This window comes from Vespa velutina, chromosome 11 (genome assembly GCF_912470025.1).
Source record: "Vespa velutina chromosome 11, iVesVel2.1, whole genome shotgun sequence".
Taxonomy (NCBI): domain Eukaryota; kingdom Metazoa; phylum Arthropoda; class Insecta; order Hymenoptera; family Vespidae; genus Vespa; species Vespa velutina.
This window is the reverse complement of record NC_062198.1, coordinates 5,057,497-5,068,008: the sequence shown is the minus strand read 5'-3', so window position 1 is coordinate 5,068,008 and position 10,512 is coordinate 5,057,497. Positions and strand designations below refer to the sequence as shown.

At 30.3% G+C, this 10,512-nt stretch overlaps 2 protein-coding genes across 6 annotated transcripts; both read right to left on the bottom strand.

The window, feature by feature from the left end:
* Window positions 1-79: 79 nt before the first annotated feature.
* On the bottom strand, window positions 80-6,465 carry LOC124952765 (protein spaetzle 5). 3 transcript variants are annotated; one of them, XM_047503100.1, is made up of 8 exons: window positions 5,786-6,454; window positions 5,611-5,715; window positions 4,344-4,498; window positions 1,630-1,719; window positions 1,386-1,541; window positions 1,153-1,314; window positions 838-1,083; window positions 85-757 (listed from the first exon to the last, which is right to left on the bottom strand). In XM_047503100.1, the coding sequence occupies exons 2-8, from the start codon at window positions 5,653-5,655 to the stop codon at window positions 583-585; spliced, it is 1,029 nt and encodes a 342-aa protein (XP_047359056.1). In that variant the 5' UTR covers window positions 5,656-5,715; window positions 5,786-6,454; the 3' UTR covers window positions 85-582. The 3 variants fall into 3 exon arrangements, with proteins under 3 accessions (XP_047359057.1, XP_047359056.1, XP_047359055.1); XM_047503099.1 differs by having other exon boundaries at window positions 86-757; window positions 5,611-6,453; XM_047503101.1 differs by lacking the exon at window positions 1,630-1,719 and having other exon boundaries at window positions 80-757; window positions 1,386-1,443; window positions 4,344-4,488; window positions 5,611-6,465.
* A 1,683-nt stretch (window positions 6,466-8,148) lies between these two features.
* On the bottom strand, window positions 8,149-10,205 carry LOC124952944 (geranylgeranyl transferase type-2 subunit beta). Of its 3 annotated transcripts, none has more exons than XM_047503609.1 (6): window positions 9,838-10,205; window positions 9,649-9,753; window positions 9,067-9,423; window positions 8,817-8,961; window positions 8,561-8,718; window positions 8,149-8,481 (listed from the first exon to the last, which is right to left on the bottom strand). In XM_047503609.1, the coding sequence occupies exons 1-6, from the start codon at window positions 9,838-9,840 to the stop codon at window positions 8,269-8,271; spliced, it is 981 nt and encodes a 326-aa protein (XP_047359565.1). In that variant the 5' UTR covers window positions 9,841-10,205; the 3' UTR covers window positions 8,149-8,268. The 3 variants fall into 3 exon arrangements, with proteins under 3 accessions (XP_047359565.1, XP_047359563.1, XP_047359566.1); XM_047503607.1 differs by having other exon boundaries at window positions 8,561-8,736; window positions 9,838-10,184; XM_047503610.1 differs by lacking the exons at window positions 9,649-9,753; window positions 9,838-10,205 and adding an exon at window positions 9,500-9,642 and having other exon boundaries at window positions 8,561-8,736.
* Between the last annotated feature and the right edge of the window lie 307 nt (window positions 10,206-10,512).

Sequence of the window (10,512 nt, the reverse complement as noted above, 5' to 3'; positions counted from 1 at the left end):
CTGTTTTATTTACCAAATAGCTGCAACAATAGACTGTCTAGTCACTAGATAATGGTAAAAACATCCTTCTTTTACTATAAGTTACTAAAGTAGATCCCTGTTTTGTCATCAGGCAGTAATAGTAGATTTTTGTTTTATCGATTGATAGTAAAGTCCTGATTTATAAGTCAAATATAGTAATAATACAGTTCTATTTTCCGTGCAATTTATTGATAATAGTAAGGAACTGTTTTATCGACCGTATAGTTGATCAACCTTACAAAATAGTATAGTAGTTTCCATTTGTTTTGTGTATCGCATTGGTGATGTTAACTATCGGTAAATTAATAATTTGCTATTATTGCTTACATTGATTTTTAGTAATATCTTATTAAATATGATCACAATATTATCATAGTTTTTTACCCTTCTCGGAATATCTACCACTCTAATTATAACTAAATTATTCATACTATATTTTATTATTGACTTCACTAGGATAATGTAGTGATAATGATACTGATAATGGTGGAATTTATGATGATATTCTCTTTCCTTTTCGTTATTGTAATTATTTAAATTTCATTAATAAATATGTTATCTTTATAAGCCGTTAAACCTAACATGACATGAGCAACCATGTGGGAACCAAAAAATATCAGTGTAAAGTCGATTTCCGCTTCCCTCTAATGCGACCAGTCTCTTTTGCACAAATTGTTGTTGGCATGTACTCGTATATCCAGCAGGAAGAGAGCATAAACCATTGCAAGTGTTTGTTCTATGAAAAATAAAAGTATACATAAAAACTCTCATTGCTTATAAAATATTAAAAACAAAAAATATGATATATTTACTTACGAACACTTTTCACTTTTGACGAGTTGCGAGTATTTGTCGTCCTGTTCGGCAAGATTAACGACATACATCCAGTTACCTCGATTGTTAAGGGCAGCTTTTGGTGTGATGTATTGCGCTTCAGTTGGACAAAGAGCGACAGTATCCGTATTCATTTGCCTCTTCGTTCGTTCCGTTTTCAGGTTCACATACTGTAAGAGCGGATTCTCGTGGAACGTTTGTGGTGCCATTTTATTGCTACGTACATATCTGAATCGAAACACAGCTCGCGATAAAATCATCAATTCTTTAAAAATACAATCTTTATAAATGTCTCACCCATTGTTCATCCACCACGTTCGATCCTGCTTGAATGATTTCAAAGATGGCGCTTGAGAAAATATAGGATATTCTGAGTGTTGTTGTGGATGATACTTCGTTGAAGATTCTACATCCAAAAGTGGATTTCTCTCATGTCTTGAAGGTGCCGCATATTTGTATCTGAGTTAATATAATTTCATTGTATTTCATATTATTAATACATAAAGCAAAACATAAAAGTTTATATTTACCCATTATGATGAGTACTATTAAACGGTGGCCCGTATAATAAAGTTGGTTGCCTACCTACTGGATAGTGAGACGGTAAAATAGGCAAAGGCTGTGAATATAAGGTAGGGGTATCTTGTCGTGGATACTCGTAGCCTTGATGATAATCAGGTGATGAACTGATATGATCATTTATTTTATTAAATAAATAGATATATTTATAATATTATTCTGTTATACACGTAATACTCATATCTGTTCACAAACCTGTAAGCATTGAAATCTTCATGAGACTCATCTCTCAATGCCGTACTGAAGTCAAAACTACACTTATCGACGAGGAATTTTATAAGCTGTCTGTAATATAAAAAAAAAAAAAAAAAGGTAAGACAATGGAAGCAATTTTTTATAAAGATTATAAAAATTCAAAAGACTTTGACCGTATTCTTAACACAAACATTACATATGCTAATTTCGAATTTCAATCGTTAGCGATCAGAAAAAGAAGAAAAAGAAATGTCTGTTAACGTTCCATATTGTGAACGTCTCATAGACTTTCAAAACTATCGGGTCAAAAAGTTGACGACTTCTTTCTGTCGACGACATCTATCGGAGAAAAAAAGATTCGATGGTAAAAAATTGATAGGGCAAGAAATTCGTAATGTTATCTACGTAAAACGAATTGAGTATATCGAAGATGTATGCTGTACATAGATATTTAAACTTTCTCCGAAGCGAGAAACATCGTTAAAAGGTGTTTCCGATGTTTAATTCATAGCCGACAGCTATAATGTATTTTCTTCTCTCATTCGTGACCGTTATACAACCTCGGTATTCTTCGATCACGGTTGACCGTAATCGAGAATAATCTTTAATCTCTTGCCTTCTCTCTCTCTCTCTCTCTCTCTCTCTCTCTCTCTTTTCTACTCTAACGTTTTTCTAATAATGTCTTCTTAATTTTTCGAATATTTTCGAATTAATCTTTTAAATTCGTTTGATTCACGAATACTCATGAATACTCAATATTGATATTTCTTTAACCAAAATATCTCTTCCTACAAGCTAGAAATATTTTACTTGTGATTGCATACACGTTCGATTACCGTTTCGTTTGTTAAAAATATTCACAACTTCTTTTTATTTATTTCCGCAAGAATCAGAAGGAGGTCGACTAGAGATACGCGCTTCTCCGAAGCAGTAAGAAAGCATGGCCTTTCACTATGTATCGGTCTAAGAATAGTGACCACGATGAATTTATTTCTTCATTGAGTGATTGTCACGTTTATAAGGAAGTCGTAGGCGTTGAAAAATAATAAATCGAAGTAATTGTGCTGCTCTTATGAAGTTTCAATAAAAAAAAAAAAAAAAAAAAAAAAAAAGAAAAAAGAACAAGAAAGGAAAAAAAATATAGATCGAACATTGTCACACCTTGATTTGTATAAATTATGCATGAATTTATTTTAAGGCCATTGGAAAATACAAGATACATTTTTAAATGATTAAATTTTAACTTGAAAATATAATAAAAGTACGAAGAAATGAATTGTTATGATATTTTTTATAAACTTATTAAATTAGATGCGCTTGTAAAAAAAAAAAAAAAAAAAGAAGAAGAAAAAGAATTATGACGTCGTAAAATATATTACAGTTGAATTAAATTTCTTACGAACTAGATAAGAATGTATCTGAAACAACTACATTAAGAAATAGTATTATATTCAATTAAAAAAGTGAGAGAGAGAGAGAGAGAGAGAAAGAGTGTATGTGTTAGAAAAATACACTTTCAAAGACCATATAATAGACACGGTTCCTTGAACGTGCATGGATTTTCTTTCCCAACAGACTCCTGTCTCTTTGCCACGTGAGATAATAATATTGACTAGCATAGCTATACATACATCTTGGATGTAATAGTTGAAACCAGGCCATGTTCTATCATGTCTACATGAGGTACAAAACATCGTGAGAAATTTCGTTATGAAATTCCTTTCCGTCTTCTATCTTTGTCGATTCGATAGATCTTTCAGGCCCATTTTTATTCTCGAAACTATTTTAAGCAAATGAATTTCTATCCATGTGCTAATAATATAGGACAGACAGAATAATGCGTGACTAATGATTATGAAAAATGAATAAAAAATTGAGAAATGTTATTAACATTCGAGAAATAAAATCCTATTCATTTTTGTTATTTATAATCGAAGTATCGCAAAATTTATATGCACTTATTACGTTAAGCGAATATAAAAAAAAAAAAAAAAAAATTGTTTGAAAAATAAATTAACAATAAATATATAAAAAGGGATCAATTTTTTAAAAGAGAATCGTTTTCGTAACGGATTCGATAATTATCTCGACAGGTGTTGAGCATGACCACATCAAGGCCACGGTCATGGTCCGATGATCATACTACGAAACTCACGGATGATATCGTGCTCGTACGTAATGATAACTTTGTATCTTCGACCTCGTTCCTCTTTACATAATAGTTACGCGATTTTATACGAATAAAATTTCTTCTTTTTTCAATTTCTCCCTCTCTCTCTCCCTTTTCCTTTTCTTCTCCCTCTCTTCCTTTTCCTCTCTTTCTTTTCCTTTTCCTCTATTTTAGCAAGAATATCGAGAAAAGGATAAAAGGAAAAAAGGTAAAGGCATAAATAAAATTACGTTAAGAATATCGAATTATGGCACCATTTCTTCCGTGACTTTCCCTTCGGGAAGGAAGATTTGACACGCACGAAGATCATTCGTATGCCGCACGATATTCGGAAACGTTCGTAAGAATTTCAATACTTGGAACCGGGCCTGACTTAAATTTTTTTTCTCCTTTTTATCATCCTTCACTTCTTTTTCTCTCGAGTAAGGTTAACCGAAAAAGGTAATAGTTCATCGTTCGATTTTACCCGAAGTCAGTGACATCATATCTTTTTATGTGTTAACTTGAGATGAATCATTTATATTTTCACTTGCGTTCTACTTACTGAGGATAATGATCCAAAGACTCACAAAACGTTTGTCCTGGCTTGGCGCATCTCGGTGTGTGTCCTGGAGGTGCTGGGACGAACGGTTCGTATTGTGGTCGTCCAGGACAACCGTACTCCGTACAAGGTTCACCCTGTGTTCCAGCTAAAAATATCTTACGATTTTTTTTTTTCATTTATTACATTGATATTAAATCATTAATATTAAAATTAATGTTATATAAAATATGAAACGATTTTTGAAAGGCTCATGAAAATAATATTTTTGGTCTAATTTCTCCTTTCATAATTTTCTTTTTTTCTTTATTTTTATTCTTTTGTTTTTTTTTTTTTTTGTTACGTTTACTTTTTTCTTTAATTCTTCATCTCAATTATTCGCTTTAAATTGATACAATTAATTTATATTTAAACATATCTATATTAATACAAAAAAAATTTCAAGACTACAATGAACATAGATGAGACACAACGGATGTCGTTCTTTCTGTCGATTTGAAGGCTCATTACTTTTAAAGTGTCTTTGGCCGCTTGCAAGGTCGTTTCATTTTCATGAAACCAAGAGTGACTCAACCCGGATTCAACGATATAAACTCGCTCGAATATCTCGTTATAATCATTACCGAGGTGAACACAAATCACGAACTTATAATGATTAAGATGTTAATATCATTATGTTTCTCTATTAAGCAGACTCGTTCTAGTTAAGGATAAAAAGAATACATGCAAGATATTAGAAAGGAAAAGAATAGATATGAAACGATAAGACGATGAACATTTGAATCATTTGTCAATGTATTCCTTGTTAATGATTATCGTATTTTCCATTAAATTCGGTTAAATGGAAATATACTTCTAATTGCAAATGTTTCTTCTTTTTTTTTTTCTTTGTTTATTATTATTGATAAAATCAAGTTCTGATGTAACGTCTCTATACAAAACGGAGTAATTCGTATTACGTTAATGATCTTTCTTTCCCTTGACTCATCGCATGACATCGCCAAAGCTATTAGCGACTCATCGATTGTCGTATGGACGCTAAGAAAACAAGTAATGAAAAATGATTATAATTATGAGCCTCTATCCTGTGCGATGTAAAGTTTACAATAAACTAAATTTGCAACTCACTTGCAATGAAAGCAATAGCAGTCAATATGTGCGACAAAAGTATTAATAAAAAAAAATAATTCTTATACCCTCTTATACTTTAAATATCATTAATAAAACAATATAATTATTTTATCAATCAATCAAGTCATTCAATACTTACAAATAGAAATAGATCTGCTAAAATTATTCTCATTTTCCGATTCATTATTTCTTCAGATTTCTTCGTTCTTCATACGTCGTATTAACGTGTCGATCGGTTTATAATCTAATAATATTTCTTTTACATTTACTCGATGAATAAATAAATACACATATATATAATATATTATTATTACTTCATACACGATCAATGTTTCACGTTTGTTTCGTCGTACGTTACTTCGTTGATATCGCAAAATAATTACATCGAGCAAACGGCACGTGACCGACCACTGATGACTATAAACGATGATTAAGGGAGACGATTTACAAGATCGTTAAGCAGTTAATGACACGACTATGAATTGTGATTTAAAGGAAATTATTTTCGATTAGATAACAAGCCGCACCGTTCGAGGATTGGTCCATCGAGAACGGAAGACTATAATAAATATAATAAATTTTCTCGATTAACTCTGTCGATGTTGATAGATTAATGTTTCTTTTAATATTATACCAATACGATTTCGATAGAATATTCGACGGCCCGTTAACATCGACGAAGAACAACTATTTGTCTTTTCTGTGTTGAGAAGTTTCTTGGTTCGGGGACTAACGCGTTTTGCCCCGCTTCATTTTACGCGGGCCGGTCTTAGGCCAGTTAACGTCAATATGTCCGCGCACGCACGTTTATTCATCGTCAAAGGTGGGGTACATACGAACGTGTGCACTTTCACTACCGTCAGAAACGTGGACCGATTGAATACGATATCATAGAACTCACGATACTTGATAATTCATTAAGCTTTTCTATTTATTTATTTTGTATATTTAATTATTTTATTTTCATTTATTTTACTCATTTCCTTTCTTACGAATAGCTCCTTCTACGAGAATCCATCAAAATTGATATTTTAAATCTGTTAATTATTCAGATATTATAAAATTTTACGCTAGCAATTTACGACGTAATTTTTAATCGATTTTGATAAACAGGATCTCATTTTAAAAATAAAGATTTAAATGAGAAAATCGTTCTTTCAAACTTTTAAAAAAACTTTGTTTTCTTTGAATAGTTCATTGTTGATATTCTCAACATTTTTAGTATAATGAAATCCGCGGTAAAAAACGAAGCTCCATTTATGATTTTCATATATATACGCTTGAAAAGTTAGTGTTCTTTTTTTCCATAAATTAGCCGATTACCTTTTTATTTGTGTGCGAAAATTAAAGCTCAGATTTGTTCAAAACGTAAAAAAACGCATTCACAATGCTCACACGGAGAATCTGATTTGTCTCGCTCAGTGATTTTTTTAGTTATTTTATTAAATATAATAATTAGAGAATACTCATATGTTACATATTACTTTAATAAAAATTAAATCATGAACTCGTTTTCACATTATCTATGAGGAAGAAATCTCAGCGCTATTTTTTAGTGGTTTCCCCTTATGCAATAGTCTACCTTATATTATTACTACGACTATTACTACTACTATAATAATAATTATATATAACTCAATAATATATAAAAATAATAATAATAATAATAATAATAATAATTAGAAGAAAAAGAAGAAGAAATATGTATTTAAATATATATAAGGATATACGTGTTTCAATAGAGAAAACTCGAACTCCATTTGAGTACTTTGAATATGCTCGGACAGAACGTTATTCAAGATGTTCACCTCTCGTTCTCATTTATATAATTCTCAAGTTTGTACGCCATTCTTCGCATCCCCTGGAATTCTTTTCTTTACTTTCTTTTCTTCTCTGCGTTGAATCGTCAACAACAAAGAAATCTACTTTTGGACGAAAATCGTAAACAGAGCCCTTTGTTACTGACTAATGGTTAATTAGATTCTTATTTTATCAACAGTCGGTAAAGTATATTCCTATTTAATCACCAATCTGTATGAAAAAATCTTTTTAGTGACCTTCGATAAAGTAGATTCCTTTATATCATAAGTCGTTGATGTAGATTCTTGTTTTGCCATCATTCGATATTAAGATACCTATTTTATCGAGAGTGAGAAAAATCTGCTATAGTAGATTCCGTCTAATTTTCGCAGTTTTATTTTTTGAGCAAATAATAGTATAAAATAATAATAATTTTTTATCGATCAAGTACAAATATTTGATAATTGTAGAAAGCCATGTTAGTAATCGCACAGATAATAGAATATTATTTTAAACAGTTGAAACAGGATATACTTAAATCTATTCAATTAATTATGAAGCGATCAATCCCAAATAAGCGGTGCATGCGCATGAAAGATATAAACAAGCATAATAAAACTACTCTTGTAAATTATTTATTATTACACATAATTTTTGCAAAAGATCTAACATCTTCCAAAAATGTGATAAGATAACCTCGTATAAAATATCTTTATCTTTCGAATGAGTCTTTGATAACTAAAATCGGACAAAAATCGTGATCATTCATCATGTAAACTCTTGCAACGTATTATTAATAATCTACTTCATTCTCTTTTCTTGAAATAAAATTTGTTATTCTATAGGAAAGAGAAAAGATAGTGTCGTACATAAAAAATTATATTCCATATTCCATTATGATTTATAATGGATGATTTATAATACATAAATGTAATACAATTAAATGTTACATAATTTAAACTTATTTTTAAATTGTGCAATGTATATATGTATGGAATCATATATCCACTCGTGTTGGTACGAGTCCTAAACGATCTACTACATATTGTGGTAAACAATAAGTGGGATTTACGTCTTTCAATGGATAATCAGTATGCAATAACGACAATGCAGTAAGTCCAAATAATGTATGAAAAGGATCAGCGATATCACCAGGTCTATCACCAAAGCCTCCACTATCAATATCTTGACATGTCAAAACGTAATCTACCTGTAGTACAAGAAATAAAGATATTTGCACACCTTTTTGTTTTACTTAATGATATCATTTTCTTACATTAATTACTTACTAGACGTTTTTTATCTATCCAATGAAGACGATTTAAAATTGTGAGTGTAGAGAGAACCCACCAAGAATAACATACATCTGGTAGTTTTTCTGGCCTACCATTTAGACCACCAGATGGAAGTTGTCTTTCACATAACCACCAAGCTAAACGATCTGCATCTATTAAATGCAAATGTCCTAGATATAAAAAAATAACTTGTATATGAAAACTTGTATATGCATATATGTTTTCTTATATCCATTGTAACATGCATTACCTGTTATCGATAAAAGTCCTACACAGCAATAAACTAAACCAGCATGACTTTCAGATCCAGGCTTAGAACCAAATCCCCCGTCAAAATTCATACACTTAATTACAAATTCTACAGCCTTTTCCACATCTATAGCATCTAAACGGTTCTGAAATTACAAGGTCAATATTTTGTAAAGGTTTGCAATATATAGAGAAAATAAATTTTAGAATTATAAATTTGTTATCACATTACATTAAAAAAAATTTCTTACCAAAAGTGATAAAGTAGCAATTGCACAGAAGGAAAATCTAGTATCTACTTCACCCCAGATATCACCAGTGAAACTACCATCTTGTTGTTGCCTTTCTTTAACATATTTAACGATTTTATCTTTATCTACTACATCTAATGCATCATAAAGGCATAATATTTGAACTGCACTAAGTGTATAAAGTAAATGTGGATCATGCTGTATGCTAGCAGAAATACCACCACTATCACTTTGACATTGTTTGATGAATTCTAAGATTTCCTCTTTATTGGTACGATCAAGTTTACCCATTAAATCTAATGCATTAAGGCCCCAATATATACCAGACATTCGTACATGTTCTGTCATACAGTAAGTCTGAAAAGTTAATAAGTGAAAATTCAACCAATTCAACCCTTGTTTAACCCTTGTTGATTGTAACATTAATGCATACAAGTTTCAGATAAGAATTTCAGTCACTGTAGTAGTTATTTGTCTTAAAATGTTACTTATTGAGAAGCATCCATAATGGCGTATCCTACAAGAGTATCTAGCAGGAAGTGGCGTGTAGTGCCTAAAGGGCTAAATGTAAGTATTACTTACATATTCATCTTTATTGTTTCCATAAGCAATAAGATAATCTGCATGCTTTTCTAATAATAATTCTGGAACAACAGCTGGTAGTTTAACGTCATGCGTTATCATTGGCTATAGAAAATATAATAAAATTATGTTAATATTGATATACAAAAATAATATAAATATACAAAAAATATAAATATATATACTAACCATTTTGATATCATATCTTTTATATTTCACTCATAAATTAAATTGATATTATATTTTCATTATTTTCAAGACTATTCATTTGATAAATAATCTCTCCTATTTAATATACTGTAAAATAACAATGATCAATTCTATAATAGACAGTATTACATAAACTATGATAATGATTTTTTTCACTTTAAAAGCAAAAGAACTTTGCCATTCAAAAGATAACGTTTCCTACACAACCCTTTAAAATGACTATTACGCAGAAAAATTACAAAATATAATATATTTAAAATCTTAAAGAAACATGGAATCAACCGTAATAAATTGACTACAATGAGTATCTAGTATCAAGAAGGCGAACCTGCCTGATGAAAATATGAGTATAAAAGTGTTAGTAAACAAATAAAATCACAGATTAGCATATTTGATAAAGTTATTAGGAACGATATTAATTACAAAGGAAAAAAGAATTATTTTATACTTTAGAAATTCAATTGTTTAATTTTATGAAAATAATTATCGTAAATTTGACACTAGCAGACGATACTTGCGACAAAACATGTCGGCCATCTTTTGATGAACGTAATTATAATATCACAATGACCAATGAGAACGTTTTCACATCTATGTAGACAATACAATTGGATAATTAAATTATAGAAAACTATATGTATACTACAGTATTTT

Excerpts from the sequence above, each read along its gene's own strand:
- LOC124952765 (XM_047503100.1), bottom strand. The coding sequence starts at position 5,655 with ATGAATCGGAAAATGAGAATAATTTTAGCAGATCTATTTCTATTT. Across the intron at positions 1,720-4,343 it reads TCTTTGGATCATTATCCTCA|ACAGCTTATAAAATTCCTCG; the intron begins GTAAGTAGAACG and ends TTTATATTACAG. Across the intron at positions 758-837 it reads GTCAAAAGTGAAAAGTGTTC|AACAAACACTTGCAATGGTT; the intron begins GTAAGTAAATAT and ends TATTTTTCATAG.
- LOC124952944 (XM_047503607.1), bottom strand. Across the intron at positions 9,424-9,648 it reads GAAACAATAAAGATGAATAT|ACTTACTGTATGACAGAACA; the intron begins GTAAGTAATACT and ends TTAACTTTTCAG. Across the intron at positions 8,737-8,816 it reads AGGACTTTTATCGATAACAG|GACATTTGCATTTAATAGAT; the intron begins GTAATGCATGTT and ends TTTTATATCTAG.